General features: G+C 38.3%; 2 protein-coding genes and 1 long non-coding RNA gene across 3 annotated transcripts in view; all 3 read left to right on the top strand.

Annotated features, from left to right (window-relative positions):
• Positions 1 to 11,255, top strand: part of LOC585706 (O-acyltransferase like protein) — an 18,484-nt gene extending 7,229 nt beyond the window's left edge. The window contains exons 6-16 of the mRNA XM_011674616.2: positions 392 to 479; positions 824 to 1,233; positions 1,544 to 1,714; positions 2,162 to 2,258; positions 3,923 to 4,208; positions 5,352 to 5,431; positions 6,288 to 6,392; positions 7,497 to 7,641; positions 8,189 to 8,372; positions 9,483 to 9,625; positions 10,249 to 11,255. Coding sequence (XP_011672918.2) covers positions 392 to 479; positions 824 to 1,233; positions 1,544 to 1,714; positions 2,162 to 2,258; positions 3,923 to 4,208; positions 5,352 to 5,431; positions 6,288 to 6,392; positions 7,497 to 7,641; positions 8,189 to 8,372; positions 9,483 to 9,625; positions 10,249 to 10,371 — 1,832 coding nt within the window. The 3' untranslated portion in view covers positions 10,372 to 11,255. The remainder of the gene's footprint in view (positions 1 to 391; positions 480 to 823; positions 1,234 to 1,543; positions 1,715 to 2,161; positions 2,259 to 3,922; positions 4,209 to 5,351; positions 5,432 to 6,287; positions 6,393 to 7,496; positions 7,642 to 8,188; positions 8,373 to 9,482; positions 9,626 to 10,248) is intronic.
• Positions 11,256 to 15,620: 4,365 nt separating this feature from the next.
• On the top strand, positions 15,621 to 21,572 carry LOC105443646 (coagulation factor VII-like). The gene is made up of 7 exons (XM_030974038.1): positions 15,621 to 15,673; positions 16,798 to 16,989; positions 17,438 to 17,539; positions 19,016 to 19,078; positions 20,428 to 20,484; positions 21,074 to 21,139; positions 21,538 to 21,572. Exons 1-7 carry the CDS (start codon positions 15,664 to 15,666, stop codon positions 21,570 to 21,572), a joined length of 525 nt encoding a protein of 174 aa, XP_030829898.1. The 5' UTR covers positions 15,621 to 15,663.
• Positions 21,573 to 21,727: 155 nt separating this feature from the next.
• LOC115919749 lies at positions 21,728 to 22,942 on the top strand. Its single transcript, XR_004062002.1, has 3 exons — positions 21,728 to 21,799; positions 22,363 to 22,422; positions 22,892 to 22,942. It is a non-coding gene; the product is annotated as an uncharacterized LOC115919749 (long non-coding RNA).
• The last annotated feature ends 601 nt before the right edge of the window (positions 22,943 to 23,543 follow it).

The following is a 23,543-nucleotide window of genomic DNA, read 5'->3' as shown; positions in this document are numbered from 1 at the left end:
ATAATAATAATAATAATAATAATAATAATAATAATAATAATAATAATAATAATAATAATAATAATAATAATAATAATAATAATAATAATAATAATAATAATATTAATAATAACATTATTAATAATAATAATCCATTTTCAGGTTGAAAGCCCAAGTTTTGTAACAGAAATAACTGAAATGTCTCTGAATAACGTAAACTAACAAAATAATTATCCGATCCTGATTATTTTTCTCTAGGCACTCTAATGAATGTTTTCTAAAGGGCCAATTAGTGGGTAATTCTATGTTGTGGCACTTTGGCTGCTCATGGACAATATAAAATTCTATTCTGGGGTAAATAAAAAGTATGGTCGATATTCTGTGACAATTTTCTGGCTTGTTTTTTTATTAGTTTGGAGTGAGGTTGTGAATGTCGAACCGTTCTTGTATTTCGACTGCCAAGAGAGGAGGCCGTGGACCACAGCTGATATCGGCTTCACGTAAGTTTATGATGATGATGGTGGTGGTGTTGGTAGGGTGGAAATGCTGATGGTGGTAGTGATGGTGGTGGTGATGATGACGTCGATCGTAGTTGTGTTGGTGGTGATGTGGTGGTGATTGTGATGTCGGTGATGATGATGATGATGATGATGAATGCTGCTGCTGCTGCTGCTTCTAATGATGGTGATGGTATGGGTGGTGGTGATGGTGATGTGATGGGACATGATGGTGATGATATTGGTGGTGATGATGATGTTGGTGACGATGATGCTGATGATAATGACGATGATGAGGGTGATGATGACATATATATCCCTCCCTCCCTCCTTCTCCTCTCAATCAGCGTTGCTATGGGTATTCTCGCTCTGATGGTTGGCCTTGGGTCCTTCTACGAGGTCTTCCTCCAGAAACTGGTCCTGAATAAAATGAAAAGCAGCAAGGACCAGGAGATCAAAGAACGCGACATCCAAGACGAGAACGCGCAAGAAGACTCACCACAAGGCGATCACGTGTCCGACATCGCCACCTCATCGGCTGACGGGGACGATGTCGGGGACGAGAAGGAGGTCGCAGAGGTTGCTTCAGAGATCAGGGAGATGGACGGGAAAGGAGGAGCCCAGATCAATGGCGGGTATCAGATGGACGTCGAAAAGCCCCCTCCTTATACAGAAGGAGTGAAGAAAACGTCTTTTGAAACAGAGGATGCGGAGAGAGGACGGACAAGAAAAACACCGAGGGGCAACCTGAAATGGGGTAAGGATGAGAGAATCATAATCCAATGATATCCAAACTCGCTTAGGAATGGGATCGTAACAAGGGATCAAACAAACATTAACATTCGATCAAATTAAAGTAATTTAATATTTACTTTGAATATTAGTTCACTGGTTTTCTCGAGCTCAACTGTTATTAACCTCAATATTCTGTTTAAAAAGGGGGAGGGGGGACTTATCAAAAATCAAAATGACTAAGCGGACTATTAAAGTAAATCCGCTTACTCTGACCTGAAAATCTTCCGATAACGCCTTTCATTAGTTAACCGTCATTCTTCCTCTCTTTCCAGCTCTTCTGCATGCTATCATGATGTCATTCTCTCTTGTGAGTAACTGCAAGAAGCTCCTAAGTGCCAAGAAGACGAAAAACACCATGGCCGTTCTAAACGGTCTAAGAGTACTAAGCATATTTTGGGTTATGCTTGGCCATTCGGTGCAATTCTGGGCCCAGGATCGTATCGGTAAGCTCTTTCTCTCTTGTCATATTCCTTCACCCGATGCTCATGAGAGCCGTTCTCTGTTGACGTAGTCCTGTTGAACCCCTTCTCTTCTATTATTATAACTAGATTCCTGCCCTTTGCAAATACTTTCAATATTTCAAAATAGTATTTGAAAAGCATTGCGCATTATTATGCAACACCATAACGTTGCATTCGTGTGTATATGACAGAGGACATATAAAGCTAAAAGACGACATTGGCTCGCCTCATTACGGTTTTTCATTTTTCTCGCCCCCCCCCCCTCTTTCTCTCTCTCTCTCTCTCTCTCTCTCTCGCTCCCCCCTCTCTCTCTCTCTCTATCTCTCTTCTCTCTCTTTCTCTCACTCACTCATTCTCTCTCTCTTTTTCTGTCTCCCTCTCTCTCTTTCTCTCTATCCCTCTCTCTCTCTCTTTCTTTCTTACGTACAGGTAACCCCCTGCAGGCAATTGACGTCATACTGGCCCACATGTCGTTCGGTGCCATTTATTCTGGTAGTGTTTCGGTGGACACATTCTTTGTTCTCAGGTAAGTCCTTTTTCATTGTTATATTTTTTACATCATGCGTTCCCTTTCCCTAAAGATTATTTCCTTCAAATGTTAGGTCGAATGTGGAATTTAAGATTTTAATCTTTTGGCCTTATATTTGCGTACAGTGATTGTTCATGCATGATAATTTGTTGCATATTGATTATTGTACTTTTAAAATGTCATGATTGCAAGTTTCCTTGAGTTTTCATATACACTGTTGCTCATAAAGGTGGAATATTTTAGTTTTACCCCAATTTATGGAATTATTTTAAAAACTATTTAAAAATAAAAGATCTAGATAATAGTTTTCACTCTCAGATTTTATTGAATAATAATTTGCTAATGTGTGTTTTGCGGGACTGCTAAAGCATGTGTATGCTGCTATGCTTATTAACTAGGGGACTTACGCCCTCAAGTCATAAATGACAGTAATGAGGATTAATGCCCCACAAAAGGGCACTAATATAGCACATCGACACGGTTTTGATCCTGGGGCCTCACAGTTACGAGGCCATTGTTTTGTCACTGAACCATGACTGTACGCAGCGGGGGCTAGGGTAGGGGGCAGTTTCCATAAATTAAAAAAAACACAGAAAATGCAATAAATTTTCAATAATTTATTGCATTTTACCCCGGTCCCCAACATTAAAAAATCCTCTGGACGGCCATGCATTGTGGCTCAAGGCATGGGCACACAGAAGATGTTTTATGTTGGGAACCGGGGTAAAATGCAATAAATCATTGAAAATTTATTGCATTTTCTGTGTTTTTTTTAATTTATGGAAACTGCCCCCTACCCTAGCCCCCGCTGCGTACAGTCATGGTTCAGTGACAAAACAATGGCCTCGTAACTGTGAGGCCCCAGGATCAAAACCGTGTCGATGTGCTATATTAGTGCCCTTTTGTGGGGCATTAATCCTCATTGCTGTCATTTATGACTTAAGGGCAAAGGTCCCCTAGCTGATAAGCATAGTAGCATACATATGCTTTAGCAGTCACGGAAAGCACACATTGGAAAATTATTGTTCAATAAAATCTGAGAATGTATACTATTATCTAGATCTATTATTTTTAAATTATTTTTTTAAATAATTCCATAAATTGGGATAAAAAAAATATATTCCACCTTTATGAGCGACAGTGTATTTACTTCTCTAAAAACAGCCTTTTTTCTCAAACAGCTAATTCTAAATCTAAATTTTCTTCTCAGGGTGGGAGGGAGTGCCCCTCCCATATACCCATCTGGCATATAAGCTTTGTTTTATCCATCAGTTTTTCTTTCAAAGTCAGAACGTATGTGCATCATTAAAAATTAATACAATTTCAAAAGGTTTATAGCACGTGGGGATACCAAGATACATCACGCCTTTCCCTGTCTGCTATATGTACGGTTAAGCCCTTTCTTGGATCTTAGATCTTGGATTCTTTTCCTCCTAAATACTCCGAAGAAGAGTTTTGACTGGAGGTGGTGGAGGGTGGATGATTACATTTCCATTTCTAGAAGCCGATGCCCATTGGTACCTCTAGCCATGCCCCTGAAAAAAAGGAAATACATTTAAAATTATACTCATCACGATATCATCATCATAAATACTTAGGTATCTAATATGATACATTTTCTTTCAATCTTTTTTTAAATAATTGCGTCTCCCATTTTGCAGCGGATTTCTGGTCGGTTATATGACGCTGAAGGCGATAGATAAGAAGGCCCTATCGAGCGCTGGAAGCTGGGTCATGTTTTACTTTCACCGCTGGTGGCGCCTCACCCCTGTCTACATGGCTGCCGTTGGCATCTGGGCTTTGTGGTGGCCCCACTTTGGTGATGGTCGAAGTGTGTTTGCTGACTCCTTGTATGATTTCATCCAAGGCTGGTGTCGGAAACAATGGTGGACACATCCCCTCTACATCAACACACTCTATCCATGGCCCAACGTTCTGGAATACTCGGTTAGTACTATTAATAATAATTACAATATGTCTTTTGTACCCAGGGTATCCTCATCAGTATTACTGATGTTCTGAGGGTCCTGCAATCATATTATTACACCCTGCTCTTAACGCAGCTACCATGATAAGTCGCACGAGCATTCAAGCAATTTTTTTCGTACCGGGTACCCATTTACTACTACACATGGTTAAAGAGTGACAAACGTAGACTAATATCTTGCCAAATGACATTAGTGCCGCAGTCGGACTCGAACCGCGAACAACGTAATTCACAGTCCAGCGGCGTATCCACTAGACCAAGACACCTCTACTTTTATAAAGCTGGGCCCCGTTTCATAAAACTTGTTTTCATTAACAAGTGTCACATTTCTATAACAAATTTGCTCTCAGCCAATCAAATGCTACGATTTCAGTAGCTTATAACAGTTATTGTAACTTGTGATCGATAACAAGTTTTATGAAACAGGGCCCTGGTCGGGTATGAGTCGTCGTTCACTGACGAAGAACTGTGTCAGTGACTTTGACGTCAAATGTGAAAGAGACATTGTACAAAAAAGTGAATGAAAAAATGACAACAACAGTCTAAAAAGTGTGTAGAATTACTGTCAAATGGGAAAATTAGTCTTCACATTCAGGCTGGTCGCATATAGTCGTGTATAGGCACAAGAATAACTAAAGCCTCGGTTACAAATGCCATTACGAACTGATACGAACGCCGTACGAACGATTTTCAGACAATGGAAATTCGGGAAGACAGTGGAAAACAGGGAGATTCGTACGAACGCATTGTTCGTACGAACCTTTGTGACCGTAGCTTAACGCAATATCAGCTGACATAATTTGTTTAAATTCCGAACTCATTAAATCTCGAACATTTTAATGCACACACTGGTGTTTAGATCACCTCTCGATAACTTCTTTATTCTTCCGTTCTTTTTAAAAGCTTACATTTTTCTTTAGTCAATGCGAGATTTTTTATTTTAATATCCACGTACACACTCCCATGATGATATGAACAATACGACCCATTTTCGTTCCCCTTGACACAATGCCTCCTTTCCGTGTCATTAACATTTTAAAAATATTTGATTGTCATGAATTACTGTTTCCGATGTATCGTATGACTTACATTTTTTCCTGCAGTGTATGGGATGGTCCTGGTATCTTGCTTGTGACATGCAGTTTTTCATCATCAGTCCTATCATTCTCATCGTCCTCTACAAGTGAGTTGCGATGGTAACGTGTAACATAACATCTACGAACTGGCTTGTACACCGATGACGAATAGGAGCGATGAAAAAGTAGGAGAGAGTTAGAGAGAGAGGGGGGGGAGGAGAGAGAGAGAGAGGGGTAGAGAGAGAGAGAGAGAGAAAGAAAGAGAGAGTATGTGTGTTTGCGTGTGTGTGCGCGTGTGTGTGTGTATGTATGTGCGCGAGAGAGAGGGAGAGAGGGAGAGGAGAGAGAGAGAGAGAGAGGAAGAGAAAGAGAGGAATAGATAGAGAGAGAGAGAGAGAGAGAGAGAGGAAGAGAGAGAGAGGAATAGAGAGAGAAAGAGAGAGAGACGAAGGGATAAAGATGTAAATAGAGAAAGGTAGAGGAGGAGACTATTGGGAGTAAAGAGGACGAGAGAGAAATAACAGACACTTCGTCGTGGGATATATGCACATTACTTACACATTATACTTTTGAAGATGGAAGTAGTCTATGTATGAAAATACTATCAGAATTGTTAATAATGAAAGAATTGATATGACAATATTGATGATAATCAATAATGCTCTTTATTGAACAATTATATATAACTCTTTTAGGTCCCACCAACTTAGCCGAAATTGTAGTCATTCAATTTCCCGAGACAAATTTTCTTGAGCCCGGTATACTAGTTTTCGATCTGATAACAACCATTGTTCCAACTTGTCCAACCGATAGCGTAAACTTACACTTTAAGCCGATACAAGGTTTCGCCTATCTGGGCGGTTGAGATAAGACATGATGAATACAACTCGAGCTTCGTTACCATACTATTACTATACGTTTCTAAATCAATTTTCACCTCAAAATCTTTTCGTATCCATCTAGGAATGGCAAAGCAGGCGCGGCACTCATTACGTCTATATTTCTGGTGTCTCTAGGATCACTATTTGGACTCACGTGGCATTATGGATACGTCACCAACGACCAGCCGTAAGTTAGGATAATAATACTAACTTATGACAATGCATTTACCCTGAGAAGCCTCTTCAACACCATTGCTGAGGACCACTACCTGATAACCCCACCCCACGCACTAATAAGGGTGCAATTGGGGTGCAGATTTGCATCCACCTACACGTATTTGGTAAAGGGTGCTGCTATTGTAGCATAATTGCACCCTTGTTTCTTAGTGTGCGCTATAGTAAACAGGTACCCATTTACACCTGGGTGGTGGGTTGAACAGGTAGATGGATGTCTTGCCTAACGAATTCGGTGTCGGACTGGGATTCGATCCATGAACCCTTGGATTGAGAGTCGAGTGAATGAACCACTATACCACGACACATCCAACTTCAACATCAGTTTAGAGATTTTGAAAGAAAACTTCCTCTCCTAACAAAGACAACGCATTAAAAAAAATCAATGTGAATTGTAGTGATTACGCGGTAATACTTAACATTGTACAAACTCTGCAGTTCGCAAACAAGGATCGTAAAAAAAAGAAATGCATTTGTTGTTGTAAATAAGGATTCATTGTTAATTATCGTTATGACAATGATGATAATTATGATGATGATGATGATGATATTGATGATGATAATAATATAATGATATTAATGATGATAATGATAACAACGGTAGCACCAGTTATGATAATACTACTACTAATAATGATAACAACAATGATAATAATAAGATGAGAATTATAATGATAATGATAATGATAATAATTACAAAAAAACATAATAATAATCATCGTCATACTTGAAAACCACGCCTGTGTTCGGGAATTGTAGAACGTAGTATGAAAGGAAGATTCAAGCAAAAAATGGTGCCCGGTATCACTTTTTTGTAAAGATTTTGTCCTCATTGGACATCTTCTGATAATACTTTGGAAGTTTTTGGTGTTAGCCTTTTAGATAAGTGTTTCAGTTTCAGATTAAAAACATTTTCTGAAGAAGTCCAATGAGGATGAAAGTTTAAAAACAGAGTTACCCTGCGTCATATTTCGCTGGCATCATACTTTCCCACTATGAGGTTTTTATAGAAATCGGAAATGATGTTCGCTTATTATCTTTATTTTTGTTATTGCAGTTCTTATAATGATAATAGGCCTGATCCTCCGAACGCCGATACCACTTACACCAAACCTTACACGAGGATTCCAACTTATCTGATCGGCTTGGTGTTGGGGTACTTTATGTTTAAACTTAAAGGAAAGAAAGTCAAAATGCCAGTGGTAAGTCAAGCCCCAGTCCTTCTACCAGCTCATGAATGCTATATCCTTTTATTTACTTTCGGCTGCCACTTCCAAGTGTTTTTGTCGTTGAACTGTGAACTATTGAAAATTACTGACTGTGTTGACGAAATCAGTCTTCAGCATTGAGATTGTCGTTATCAAAATGTATCCAAGTGACGGAAACCTTTAATTTTTGAAAACTTCACTTGACTGTATAGTTGCTAATTTTTGTTAAATATTTTACTTTCATGGTTATCCCTATTTTGAATATTTTATAGTTGCCCTTGTTAACAGCTTCATTAATTCATTATCATAAATATCTTTATCATCGCATCATCATCATCATACTGACTACTTTTTTTATTAACAAAAATTGATATTTTGTATCCTTATCATTACTATTATGTTAAAGAAACCCTAATGTTTTGTAATATCTTGAAGTTTTTTTATCTGGTAAGAAGAAAGTTATCAACTGTGGAGGCGGCATCGCTTTTCTAACAAACAATTTTTGTTTAAATCATTATTTCAACCCCCCCCCCCTTCTCAGTATATTGCAGTAACCGGGTGGGTTCTGGCCCTCGCGACACTGTTCGCGGTCGTCTACGGTGTCTGGTCCGGTGCTTACCGCTACGTACCGCAAATCGAAGCGGCTATATACTTGACGTTCTTCCGTCTCGGTTGGGGCGTGGGCATTTGCTGGATCATATTCGCTTGTCTGCAGGGATATGGAGGTAAATACACAGGTTTGATGATGACCTGCGATAGGCCACACCTACTATTGAGTGTGACCTATCGTAACCTTTATCATTATCAAAATGACCAATGAATATTCAGAGCATGACGTAGTTATGGAGTATCTTGAAGACATACAAATCTGTTGACCTAAAATGACCTTTGACCTTGACTTTGTTCCCATGTCATAATTCGTCCGCGTATACTGGAATTGGTGAAATTACTAATGAATAATGTGTGTAGCCAAACTCGCATCCAGCAAAATTCATATCCTACCCTCTACTTCGAACTTGATGCGAGAGACTAGGAAAGCGTTCAGTCATTTTTGGATGCAAAATTTATGACGGTGACTTTACATTATGGACTGATACGTCTGCAGTTTATGTAGAGTGTACACATCATATGAATTGCATCAATGTCTTTGTCATTAGCACCCGTGGTCTGTTATAGAAAGTAAACTTCAATATGGCTCTCGGGTATTTATTTGATAGTTAATCACTATTGCATTTCCCCTATTCTGTATGAGAAGTGGGTTCTGGCATTGTCTATGGGCGCTACAATTATGTCTGTATTTTAGTCAAAAGATGATTATCAGTCATTGATTTAACTATTACTTGTCAACCCGGTTATTGACTAGGAAAGTAGTGATAGCGAATGTTAATGAGAATAATAACAGTAATGAAATGTTGATTATAAGGCTTTATAATAACACGTATTATCTCCTATCGAGTAAAATCATGTAATATTGTGATTGCTTTATTGTGTTTCGTAAAAAAAAAAAAAAAAAAACTACACAATTTTGGAACATAACTCTTGTTAATTATACTCTCTCTCTCTTCCTCTCTCACTCTCTCTCTCTCTCTTTGTTTGTCTGTTTGTGCTTGTGTGTGCTTGTGTGTGTGTGTGTGTGTCTCTCTATTTCTCTCTCTCTCTCTCTCTATCTATCTCCATTTTTCTTTACATCTCACCCCATCTCCCAAATCTCTTTCTGTCTCTTCCTCTCCACATCACATTTCTTTTCCCCCTACCACTCTCTTTCCCTCTTACCCCTTTCCCCCACCCCTTTGTACCTTATTTGCCCTTCCTTCATTCCTCCGTATCTACCACAGGTCCTGTCGGTGTGTTCTTGGAGTGGAGCTTTTGGATTCCTCTTGCTCGTCTTAGTTACTGTATCTACCTGGTTCATCCCATTGTGATGTACAGTGTTCTCCTCACACAACAAACCCTCTTCCATTTCACATACGTCTCAATTGTGAGTCCAAAACAAAAAATCTTATCTTAATCCATCGCATATTATAACCAGGCGGCTCATTTATAAAACCTACATGGCACGAAAGAAGTCAGGAATTAACGGGTTAAAAGGGACGTTATGAACTTGTTCTTTCAAGCCCATTTCACACTATTAGCGAGTTGGGTCGAACCGCAAGCTGTCTCGGTAAACTCGTAGATTATTTGAGAAAACTTTAAGCATAATCTTAGGTAACTTTTAGATAACCAATAAGGTGACTGGTACATATCCCATCGATTACTCGTAGATAATGCGTGGATAACCCGTAAAATGGCTAGTAGATAACTCGTAGACTACTCGTAAATAAGATAAATGATTAAAAACAGTAGATAACTCTTAGATAACTCGTCTATAACCCGGAGGTAAGTCGCCATGCATGCAGAGTTCCTAATAAGTCGCACTGACTTATAAGCATTTCGAAGACACACTCGTCATGCAATTTCTTCTTTTCTTCAAGTTATAATTCAAAACAGATTTATGAATTGTTTCAAAGCACACTTGAAACATAACCATAATATTGTCGTTTCCTTTATTACAATTCCGACTGTTGTTATTTATTCTCTCAATATCCATTTCTTCCGTTGTAGGCATACCTGTATGTAGGGAACGTGGTATTCTCCTGCGCAGCCGCTCTCGTCCTCTCTCTCCTGGTAGAGGGACCTATCATGGGACTCGAGAAGGTCATGTTCGGAAAGTTCAAGAGGTCATAGGTCAACCAATGACGTATACAAAGCAAGAACAATATTGACCAATTCAAATTTATCATAATATTCTGCATACTTCTGAAATTCTAATTGTAACTACTTCTAATAGGAAATACTGTAGGTTAATGATACTAGATAATTCCTTGAACTACATCAACTGAATATGAAAGCGGTGTGTAAAGTTTTAATGGTAAAGTAATGACATATCATGCTAATAAAAAAAAGCATATTCATATTAGTTTGTTTAAACTTTTTATACGAAAAGGTGGCAAGTAATCATCCCTTTTTGGAATCTGAAAAAAATCTCATGTATGATACATTTCATGAGAAAGACACAGAGAGAGTGTGTGAGAGAGAGAGAGAGAAAGAGAGAGAGAGAGAGAGAGAGAGAGAGAGAGAAGTTCCAAAGCTCACTATTTTGTAAAGATGAAATACTCGGAAGGAAAAAACATCTTGGGACATTTTCTTGATCATAATGTTTCCAAAATGTGAAAACGCAGGGAGAACAATAGTCAATAATCTGTAAAGCCCTTGAAGAGTCAAAGATTTGGGGCTCAAATAATTAGACCGACATTGACAGAACAGTTCACTAGAGCGACAGCCCACGAGACCAACAAAACAAAGAAAGAAAGAAATGAGGGAAGATAGAAATCGTGTCGGTCTTTCGGGCTGGCGGTCTTGTGGGCTATCCACATCACGGAACGTCGCTCCAGTGATGAATCCTGTAAACAGTGGCTAAAATGCCTACAAGACCGGTTGTCGATCTCATAGGCTGTATTAGGAATTATAGATGAATCAATGTTTCAGTTGGAAACCTCATTATTATTACTAATATGATGTACATAATTATTTACATAATAATACAGATGTTGTTGATGATGAGGATTCGAAAGAGGATGGTGATGAAGATGTCAACAATAATGATAATAATAAAATTAATAATAGTAATTAAATTTCAACTGGTTTTGACTGGATTTTTTCACAAGAGGTATTCTAGTAAGAGAGAGAGAGAGGGGGAGAGAGAGAGAGAGAGAGAGAGGGGGAGAGAGAGAGAGAGAGAGAGGGGGAGAGAGAGAGAGAGAGGGGAGAGAGAGAGAGAGAGAGAGAGGGGGAGAGAGAAAGAGAGAAGGGGGAGGGGCAGGTGGTTGAGAAAAACAAAACAAATATATGCCATAAAATCAAGGTAGAAAGAGGTGGGGGTAAGTTCATTTTCTAATTTACCCACAATCACGTATGTCCATCTTTAACAAATATTCCATAGTTTTCCTACAATTTACCGGTTGATGTGTACACAACTACTTTGACACAAACATTGATCACGCCAGCCATGGTGATAGAAAGTCATCAAATAAGCATCATGTATGAACTTGCCCTCACCCCCCGGTAGGATAAATAAAGAATTCATGATGCCTTTGACTTGATGGCAATAGATCACAAATTGATAAATGAATCAGAGCTAATAATCTGTCTCCGTGTTCATTTTTGTGTTTCGTTTAGCTACCATGTTAACCGTTCGACAAAATCAAATACCAATACCAATGCTAGTTGTATGCATGTCTACACAGAGGCATCGCTCTCATGAAGGGATGGGGGGGGGGGTATGGCTAAGGGGTCAAGGTGCACGGTGCCCCTTCCAAGTACCCCACAAAAGTGCCCCTTTTACTTCAGATAAGTGCCCTTTTTCTTTCTCACATGTGTCCGGTCGTCCCCCTTCTCATAACTTTGCCTCTTTTCATCCCTGAGAACTGTACCCCTTTTCTAATCTGATAGGTGCCCCTTTTACCTTCATATAAATGCCTACTGTCCATTCTTATAAGTGCCTCATTTCAGAAGCGAGTATTGCCTATCTTATCTCTGATAAGTACCATTTTTACTCTTTTTTTTGGGGGGGGGGTCTGAAGATTGTAATTTTCGTTTTAAGCTTATCCTTTGAGTCGGTGCCCTTTTCACAAGAAAAATTGTCCTTTTTTGCTGGTGCGCCCCCTGTTTGAAATACGCTCCGCAGCACTTGTGTTTACATTGTTGCAGGTATAAAAAGAAGAAAACAAATACGAATACCAATATCGATTTTATGCATTGTGAATCTTTTACATAAATGAGATCAAATCCTATAATACAAATTTGCAATACTGATTGCATCTTCTCAATATGCTTTATTATTTTGTCATGAGAACAGTCTTTTGAAGAGGAAGATTTCGCACGGTCGCTCTAAATTAACTCTTTATGACTCTATTGGCCACGGAAATAGTCAATTAAATAGAAGTATTGTGCACGTGCGATAATCCATGCTTAGGTCACGAAAAATATTAAGCGATTGCCAGTCTGCGCACACTCGCTCTAAATAACTCATATTCTACTTTTCATTAGAACGATAAGACCCGTCACGTCAACCCGTCAAACAGAACGCCACAAACAAGAGCAATGAGAGTACAGTTTAAGAGAGGTTTCTGAAACAGCTATTCAAGATTGAACGTTATAGAGGTGGCGGAAGGAACACATCTGTTACTTCTCGCTAAGAATCAGAATTTAATAAAACACAATGGTAAGTATTATGATGCTTGATTTTTTCGTGTTATCGTTATCATGATGATTTGAGTATTTATTTACATTTATTAATACACGGTGACAAGACTCGTTTCCATTGGGGCCGTGTCAAACACTGAAAAGCTTCTTTTAAATTTACCTCACCTAAAAACAAAGGTAACTACTCTTGGAGATTGCGCTTTTAGCCTACCACTAGACATACGAAAGGTATCATTTGTTGCTGACTACAAGTTTTGTTGAAACGCACTTGCTTTTCAGGAGCTTTTGAATATTATTGTATTATGTGTCTGTAAAGTAGCCAGGGGCGTACGCAGGGGGGTGTTTTGGGGGTTCAAACCCCCCCTTTGGTATTTTAATGTATGTAAACCCCCCTAAAAAAACCTAAACCCCCCCCCCCCCCCTTTGGCTTTTTTTTTTTTTTTTTTTTTTTATTAAAAAAAAAAAAAAATTATACCCACGGCTCACCTAAATAAGGTGACCTTACCCCCCCCCCCCCCCCCCATACGTAAAAAAATGTCAAATTTTGAAATTTTGAGACCAAAAAAAAGTGTCCGCTTACCCCCCTCCCCCCCCCCCCCCCCCCCCCCCCCCCCCCCCCCCCCCCCCCCCACTGAGCGACTTTTCTGCCGGCTGAGTCGTTGCGATTTTTTTTGGCCAAAAAAAAAAAAAAAAGTGTCCGCTTACCCCCCCCCCCCCCCCCCCCCCCCCCCCCACTGAGCGACTTTTCGGCCGGCGCGATTTTCAAATTTTCGGGTGCAAAATATTTTAAAAACCCCCCCCCTTGAAAAAATCCTGCGTACGCCCCTGAAAGTAGCACTGCTGTGAGTTTTGTTTTCATCACAGATCAAAATATATTTATGTAGTAGCTGCGCTATATAAATTGATCCAGTTATTATTCATATGGCCGTTATCGGAATGAAAATTAATCGATTACATAATATTATGAGCGTCTTCAATAAGCGCAAAGCGCATGTTTAGAGAAATTTACAATTTATTATGCGCTTCATAAATATTCTCTATTATTATTATTAAGTATATTGAACATCATTACTCGCAGTATTTCGTTTCCTTTTCTTTCCAAGCTTATCCCATCCATTTTTTAAAAAGATTGTAGCTTCCTGTTGAACCCGAGGGGTATTATTCAGTATACGTGCTGCCCGATTCCGTATTCTTTGGAGATCCTTTTGAAGACACTTTCCACAATTTCCCCATAATACTTCAAATTGCGTCGCCGAGTGACAGGAGTCATGAAGTTATACGGGGATTCAGGATTTTTGAAATTCATTGAAGTTATGAAATGACAAGTACCCCTTTATCTTATAATGCATTTTGTAGCAATGCATTGATCATGCATTGAAAATAAGGCTGCATGGAAGAAAAACAATTCTTTCTAATGTTATACCATGGTGTCGTGGAATAGTGGTTCGGGTTTAAAAGAAATAGATTACTCACCTTGTAGTAAAGGACGTTAGCGCTGTGGTACGGATTCGAACCTATAGCAGTAACCTGTCTGATGACTTACATCCCCCATACCACATCACCTCCTCCGCAAGTCATTACGAGTAATAGAGTCAGGTTTAATGTTGACTTGATCTTATTAGCTTTTGGTTCCACCAAACGCGTCAGGCCGAAGATAAAAGCATAAAAGGATATTAAGTCCATCCTGGCATACAGTCGAATCAACATGAATAGCAAATACTAAGTATTGCATTTTGATGAGTTCGTCAATATTGCATGGGTGAGGATTCGTAAATGTAATCAAAAATCACATTAAATTGCAAGTGGGATATAATTGTGTTAGGTTACAGTGAACCTTAAGAATCAGCTTTAACTCTACGAGAATTACAGGAATAAGAAAAATCCCCCCGAATTGTGTCATAATAATTAAAGGTAATACAAAGTTTTGAAAATTGGGTGGATAGTGATTCTTTACAGTTTTGATATATTTGGATGCCCCTGTGGATGTATTACATGTATAAGCACTAGAAAATTTAGCCCCTAAAACACTTCTGCTTTTAGAAAAAATTTGAATATAAAAATTTACCGGTGCTCCCGGTAAATGTTGATAAATTTCAAATAGCGCCTACGGCCGTACGATGGTAGCTGCGACCATGAAAATCTCAGAATATGTAGTTGTGATATATATTATTTCCAAGTGGGAATAGGTAATCAGGCGATTTTAGTCAAGAAAAATTGTTTTATAGCATAATTAATATCTTGACCTTGAGAGGAAGCTATACAACAAAAAGATTGTATTATTTACAATTTCATAACTTTAGACTCGATTTCGACCGCGACAACGATCACTGAATATTGTAGGATCGCATATGCTTCCAATATGTTCATTTGAACCAATTTTATGACCCCATACCAAAACTTTGTAATACCTTTAAGGATGAATAGAACAAGGACAACAGAGCTGAGTAATAACGCGGGAAGAGAGAGAGAGGGGAGAGAGAGAGAGAGAGAGAGAGAGAGGGAGGGAGAGAGAGAGAGAGAGAGAGAGAGAGAGAGAGAAGAATAAAGGGGATCTAGAAAGCGTAATATTATTATTATATAACCCCCCCCCCCCCAAACAAAAATATTAAAAAATATTTTGTTTAAAGTTACATAACCCCCAGTTGACCTACGGTTTTCCGGTATATGCAGTTTGTTCGGCGGTGTGGCTGGAGTATTAAATTGCCATTTATTTATGTTTGTTTACAGATCTTTTATAAAGCAGTTCTCTTCATAACTACTTTGTCAAGTCTTTACATGACATCTGGTAAGATTATTAATTCTTTAAATCCTATAGTTAAGCAAATGTTTGTTACATTGTATAAAGCTCCTTTAAAGCTTGATAACTCTTCGTGCACAAAGTTTAACTACAGTAAATCACATAATAAAAATAGACATGAGCCGGTTGCGTCAATGATGATCGAGGAATTCTCTTTAGAATTAAAAAAAACAATTGGTTTCAGTCTCTTTGATAAAATATAAGGTCTAGTAGCACCCTTGGGGAGGTAAACTATCACCTTGTGGACCATGTGGGCAGATACTAGACAAACTATGCTAGACCAAACTTTAATCCGGGCTTGTGGAACAGTATAGCCTCGTTATTCCTTGCTCTCAGAAGATCTTCAACACCAGAAGTGTGGACGTTGTGGAACCTTACTCTTGTAAACCAATGTAGACCTAGCTAAACGATTTCTACTAGGCAACATATTTCGATCTTGAAGAACGTCAGTATCGTGGACCTTGCTGTCACAATATCTCCAAGACCGATCGAGGGCTTCGACCATGTTTAATACCACAGCCCATGGAGTTACTAGCCCATGCACAGTCATACCGTCAAAATCGACTCCACACCGAATCCAAACCGATCAATCGTGGGCCATTCGTGGTGTTGTAATTGTTTGTTCGGTCTGCTGTCGGTCTTGTTTTGGTTCCGTTGGTGTGACTGAGGTATCACTTTATTCTCGTATCATGGTCAGAAGGCCTGCTTGCTCTTAAGTTTCAGTTTTTATCTCCAATATTTTCCCTTCCAACCATACGTCTTTTCTTTGTTCCATCCTGAAGACAAGGACATCATGATTTCCCGGTACAGTTCTCACAAGGACAAATTCATTTTACTGTTAAAATTTCAGTTGTTATTTGTTGGTAAGATATACATTATTTTACAGTTATAATTTCAGTTGTAATGGCTGGGAAAATGTAAGTTATTTTACTGTTGCAATATCAGTTGTAATTATACAGGGAAGACAAATTCATTATTTGTTTTGGCGAACGCAGCAAAGATTGCAGGATATTATAATGAGCATGGACTACTTGAGTATAGATTGAATTTGTTGTTAACTTCTTCACTGAATTCATCCGTCTGTGTTTTTGTTTTTTGTTTTTTGTATATAGTCTCTTCTCACTGCCCAGATGCGTACGACCTAAATTACACCTTACCGCTCTTCGAACAATGCAAAGTGAAGATGGTAGACGGCGACATGGTACAGACCATTCCGAAGCTCCTTCCAGGTTCCGCACACCAGAGCTGCAACCGAAGGCAAAATGGCGGGATCCCAGAGGGCCGTCGCATCTGCCGTGTCCCAGGTTTGACAAATATTATACTACTTTGTCTTTGAGCTTTCTCATTAATTTCTTTTTTATGTCACGGAGAGAATGTCCCCTGATAGAGTTTGCTCTTTAAATGCCCCAAACGAATAGCTAAATAGTTTGGACCACACTTTTACAAAATTGTCTGTAGTCCCATGCACCTATTGCTGTGTGCAGAGTATTCAGAGCACGTTTACTGTCAGGAGGTATGATCCAATATCTATTAATTTTAATAATCCACAAACCTGTATATATAAACGATTTTAATGTAAGCCAACCACATAATCAACTTCTCCTTGTTGCATCCAAACAGTTTCTTTGTGAACAATGGCGTTGCATGAACAAAACTAAACTTTATGTTTGATAACGGTGGTCTGTACAATGTCATCTTAATCGTCTGTTTGTTTCCACTCCAAAACTCATACCCATTTACATCGCTCCGAAGAATGTCTGCAACAACCATGTCAAAACGGCTGGTGTGAGGAGACTATGGTTAGATACACTTGTCACTGCCAAACGGGATATACCGGAGAGAACTGTGAAACAAGTGAGTCTCATTTCACTTATTTTACTATTAAAAAAGTAAGAGTATTTATATTAGGCAGGATAATTAAGATTTGTCAATGGGGACATGACGATATTGTTGATTCATGAAAAGAAATTGGTTGCTTTGTTAAATTGCAAAAATAAAGAAAGTCTTGAAAAATCTTATGCAGCAAAAGAATTAGTAATTTGACTGGATTACATTTGGCCTGCGATTAGTCTATGGAGCCCATATTCTGCCCGTAACCCCTTTTCCGTGCAGCCTCCGTACGGAGGCAGGAGGCGGCCGTGAGATTTTCGTACGGATTCACGGGCTCCGCGGGGCTCCACGGCGTCTACGATTTTGTTTCGCAGAAAGTTAAACAACTTTGAAAACTCGTAAGCCCGTAGTTGGTTAACATGTCGTAGGTGTCATTGTACAATCACCGCACGGGCATCGCGCGGAGGACTATCGCTGGTCCTGCAGCAAACGCGCGATTTTTCGATGAACATGAAGGCAAAAAAACACTTTAAAATGACACGGCGGCTGCACGGCCACCGCGCCTTCTCCGCGCAACCTTTGCACGGAAGCTGTACGGGCTCCGTACGATTTCCGTGCGGAGGCTACTGCTACTGGGTTGAAATTGCACGATTTCTGTACAATCTCCGAGCAGCCCCTGTAAGGATTTGCCCCGGCTTTCCCCCAAGGGCCAATACAAGAAATGGCACGATGCTCGTAGATAATGTTAACACACACATCGTAGCCCGTAGCCTCCTACGATGCCGCCAAAATCGCACGAAAAATCGTAGACTAATTTACCGTACGGCGCCCGGGGCAAATGTAATCCAGGCATAACTAACGTTATCTGAAATTATGAAAGAAAAAAAGACCTGATTTTATAATCATTTAAAAAAAAAAAATTACTAAACGAAAAAATAAACTTGCCCCTTTCCCGTTGAGACAATATATTTCGTCATTCATTCGGTACCGGTGACTATCGCATCCATCATTCTCAGTCAGACTTCTTTGATGTAGGTGTTCGTTAAGTAGCAAAGATACTCACGATTGTTAATGGGTGTCAGCTCTGGTTATTAGTCAAGATTTGATTCTCCTAAAATGGATTGAGTATCATTGAAAATGAGACTGGGAAATAGTTACCTTGTGTTTTCTTCGTATGCGTAGGAGAAAAAATTCGCAAGGGAATTGCATATTTTTCTTCGAATATAAGATTTGAAGTTTCTTAATTTTGTGAGTGAGAAAAAGCAAGGGAGCAAAGTTTTGACACTATGATACAGTGAAAATGTCTGACATTCAGAAAACATCAATTGAAAATAAGAAAAAGACACTACCCATTATGTACATAAACTGACAGAATACTGGTAATTTAAACCTCCGGCGCACCCCCCCCCCCATCGCTTCATGTCCACATGCTTCTGGTTTTCCTCTTTATGAAGAGAAATTAGAATGAGGTATGATATTATACAATGATTTTCTGCTCAGAGATGCCGACGATTAAAACAGACGATGGGACTACGTCATCAACAGAACGAGTCGTGACGAAAGGTAAAGAGAATACCCTTTTTTAAAGTTCTGTTTTTTATAGTTTTTTTTTGTGTAGACATAACGAATGGACATCTTGAAAATATATGTTCACTTTGAACATTTTAGCTTGAAGTAGATGATAATGATTAGTAAAAAAAATCAAATAATGAATTGTAACCAATTATGATTTTAATGATGTTGCTTACATTTTAGACGCTCTACGTTTTGTTCTGGACCAAAAGATGATTTGGTATTCTATGATATATACTATTTTTGTTAACTTTTCGATATTCGAAATGTTTAACTTGTCAAAGAGTACTTATACCAATGCAGTAAGTTGAACATTTGTCTTATTAATTCAAACAGAATGCTTAAAACCATTAAAATTCATATCTAAATTTTAAAAAGCTTTACTTCATTTTGTGGTAAACCTAGACTTACAGATACTTTAAACACTGTATCTCAATTGTGTGAGCGAGCGAAGCAATATGGGGTAGGTAAGCGTACACTTTTTTTTTTTACGAGTTCCCAAAAAACCGCAACGACTCAGCCAGCCGCTGAATAAGCGGGGGGGGGGGGGGGGGGGGGGGGGGGGGGGGGGGGGGATAAGAGGACACTTTTTTTTTTTTTTTTTTTTTTTTTTTTTTTTTTTTTTTGGGGGGGGGGGGGGGGGGGGGTCTCCAGATTTGAAAATTTGACATTTTGTCCAGTTGGGGGGGGTAGGGTCACCTTTTTAAGGTCACCTATTGGCAATTTTTTATTTTTTTTATTATTTATTTATTTTTAATTTATTTAAAAAAATAAAATTAAAAAAAAATCAAAAGGGGAGGGTTTTCCAAAATAAAATACACATAAAAAAAACCTCGAGGGGGGGGGTTTAACCCCCAAACCACCCCCCTGCGTACGCGCCTGGTTACAGGAATACACCAACTGGAAACAGCGCTGCGGAGAATTACGTCAATTACAACCATTCTTCTAGTAAATATTATTGGTATCATTTTCATAATATCAAATGGGACTTTTGCTTTCTTATTACTCGACTCGAATGAAGTTTTAAAAAATTGAATGAATTAAAAATTATATATCATTAGAAGACACATAAAGCAAAGACATATTTTGAATATCTTCGAAGTTATTCAATGGATTCAAATTACAAATTCTAAAAGTAGAACGTTCATGTATAGAAAGTCAGTAACAGACACCAGGGTAAATAAAGTTGACTTATTTAACATGTTTACAGTCAGTTTGGTATGCAACAATTGAACAGATTCATATGAAAGCATAAAAAAGTTGAGTAAGAAAAATCAGTACATTTTGTTCTTCATTCGTTTTCTTTAAAAATAATGATATTTCTTGTCCTTTCCCCCCAGAAAATGCAAGTTCGGAAGAACCGAGCACTTTGTTATCCACACAAGCAATCGAAACAGGTATCAAAATCATTTCAAGTCTTTCAAAAGTTTCCTATTTGAATGCTGAACAGATAAAGAAGATAATCTTTCTTACCACATTAATTTATTTCTTATCAAGGCTTCACTGTTTACAATGGAAGAACATTTAATGTGATCATTATTATTGATATTATTACTATTATCATTGTTATTATTATCATTATCATTATTGATATTATTATCATTATTATCATTTCATTATTATTGGTTTCTAGATAGCCTTCAGATTTTGGATGTAACGAAAGAAGCTAATATAATTTTCTTTCTTCATTTGAACAACGGTACAGTATCCACTACAGCTATTTCAGCTACATATCTCACTCCGCACGAAGATATAATAACAGGTAATATGATTAAATGAAAAGTTTGCTTTTCCTTCCACACAACCAATTCCGTTTTAAACCCTTTTGGGTTGTTACCCAATCGACTGTTGTTAATCAAAGAAATTTAAAAAAATCATTTGCATATTGGTATACATCATCAACAACAGCTACTACCATGACACTTTTGGGTTGTTACCTAATAATTTTTATTAAATTTGTTTTTCTTCATTTGAATATTGGTGCAGAATCCACAGCGGCTACTACCATTACAAAATATACAGATCTCAAGCCACAAGAGGACAAGACAACAGGTATAATGATGAGAATAAAGTTTCAATTTCCTTTCCACCATTTCCATCTTTAAAACCTTTTAGTTCTTACTTAATAAGTGATTTGTTGTAAAATAAAACATCTCAATAGATCTAAATAACCTTCCCCCTTGGTCATTTTCAATTGTGCACTAAATCAAACGCATGGAAAATTAATTAGCCTCTGTGGCTGCAAATTCTAAGTTAAACTATATCATTATTGTTAATTCTTAATGAAATACAAAGGAGCATAATGAAAATATGTAAAGTTCATGACACCAAACACCCTCAAATCGTTTAAACATGGAGTGCACCTCCCTCTAAGTGCATTTTTAAAATAATCACTTGCAAAGTGATGGAGGTGCTTCATAACTACCGTTTTGCTTTCCCCTCTTGCAAAGAATTCCTCTCGTTTACCATAGTAACGATGGACTGATTAAAGAAGACTCATCAGCTACATATCCAGTATTTGACTCAGTCGGTTTTGGTATACCTGTATATGCACATATACGCAGATAGTATTATCTACAAATAGTTGAAGAAATTGTTGGTCTACATTTAATTGGTTGGCGTATCATTATTTTATTTGAGGAAACCCAACCACCGTGACGGCCGAAGTCACCCCCTCCGCTTCCGCAGATGACGATGAAGACGATGAAACAGGTACACTCTTTCTTGAAGGGAAAATTGAGTTCCGTTGCAGAAGGCGTTAAACAAAATAATTTTTTGTGAGATAATGAAAAACCGAGTGTCAAGTTTGAAAAAACATAATATTTAAATAATTAATTAACTGTCACCGTATTTTGTTTTAAAGTGGAACTGAATTGGTATGCTCGTATTGGCTAAATTTCACACATTGGGGTCTTAAATTTCCTTCATAGCAATTTTAGGTTCTAAAAGGGCACTCGAAATGTCATAGATAGAATAAGGGCAATAACCATGCACTTTGAAGGCATTTGCGGTCTGAAAACAGAACTCAACTATTGTTTATCCCATGGAAATCGTGTTCGAATTACGTAACGTACGTCAACGTCGTGTTCGAACACTTATTAGGTGTCCCACAAGGCTATTGAAATTGCCTTAGGTTTTTTTTTCTTCTCGAAAGTAGTTGCTATCGTGTTATAGTATGGGTATTACGAAAACTTGTAGGGCATGAATTGGAATATAATTTTAATTATTTGGTTGCATTTAATATCTTAATTTTCAACCTGATATCTTGAATGCAGGAGCCACGGCATCTCCTACTCAACCGGACGGCACAGCAGCAGCAAGTAAAAGCGCTACAGGTAAACATCAACGAACATGGAGACAGGAGATGGAAGAGAGATTGAGGGAGAGAGAGAGAGAGAGAATGAAAGAGAAAGAATGACAGAGACAGACATACAGCGGGGGTCGAAGGGGAGGGGTTGAGTAGATGGAAGAGAGATAGAGCGAGAGACAGAGAGACAGAGAGACAGAGAGACAGAGAGTGGAAAGAAGAGAGGAATACCAACAGGCTGACTGACAGGTGATCGCAAGGAAAGGGGTTAGTGGGTGGAAAGAGAGAGAGAGAGAGAGAGAGAGAGACCAAAATCTTAGCACTAGTGAAATAGGTAAAATAATATTTGTTTGTATAATCCATCATTGTTACATGTGCAAGAATTGAGATCATAGAACAAATATTTTATTGAATCTATAATGCTTTTTGACAAAACATTCATGAAATGGCCCTTTGACACCAATGTTATGATATTAACATTGTAGTATTTTTTCCAGACGATCTGACAAACCCGGAAGACGGAATGACATCAACCGATCAATCACTGCGTGAGTTACGATGATCCATAATTTCACATTTACACTCATACAACATGTTTTGATCGTTATGTAAGTAGGTGTCACGGTATAGAGGGTCTCTCACTTAACTCTCAATCCAAGAAATCCAAGCCCGGCACTAACGTGATTTGGCAAGGTATTAATTCAATCCCAATCGTGCACGTTATAGAGTTGATGTGTTCACCTTGATCATGTTTTCTTGTAATAGACACTGCATCCTCATCGACACAAGGGGGCAGTACAACTAGTATGCCAATCACTCTAAATATTGCTGTATATTTGTATTCCTCATCCGTAGAAAATTGTGTGTGTTTTTTCTCTGCTGCTTTATCTCTTCGTTTATATTCGCATTAATGAGCGAAAATAATCGTTCCCCGAATGAATATATCGAAAATAAGTTAAACTTAGGTATTAATGTATATTCTAATCTATTTCTTTTCTGTTTTCAGAGCATGAATCTTCATCAATGTCAAGCATGTCAGCTTCATCATCCGTCATAGAAAACGGCTCAACAGGTGATAATATAATTAAATAATAATAATAATAACAAAAATGATAAAAATTATGACAACATCAAAGATGATAATAATAA

This window comes from Strongylocentrotus purpuratus, unplaced genomic scaffold (genome assembly GCF_000002235.5).
Source record: "Strongylocentrotus purpuratus isolate Spur 01 unplaced genomic scaffold, Spur_5.0 spur5_scaffold_7, whole genome shotgun sequence".
NCBI lineage: Eukaryota > Metazoa > Echinodermata > Echinoidea > Camarodonta > Strongylocentrotidae > Strongylocentrotus > Strongylocentrotus purpuratus.
The sequence above is the reverse complement of the archived record's forward strand: the minus strand, read 5'-3'. Positions and strand labels throughout refer to the sequence as shown.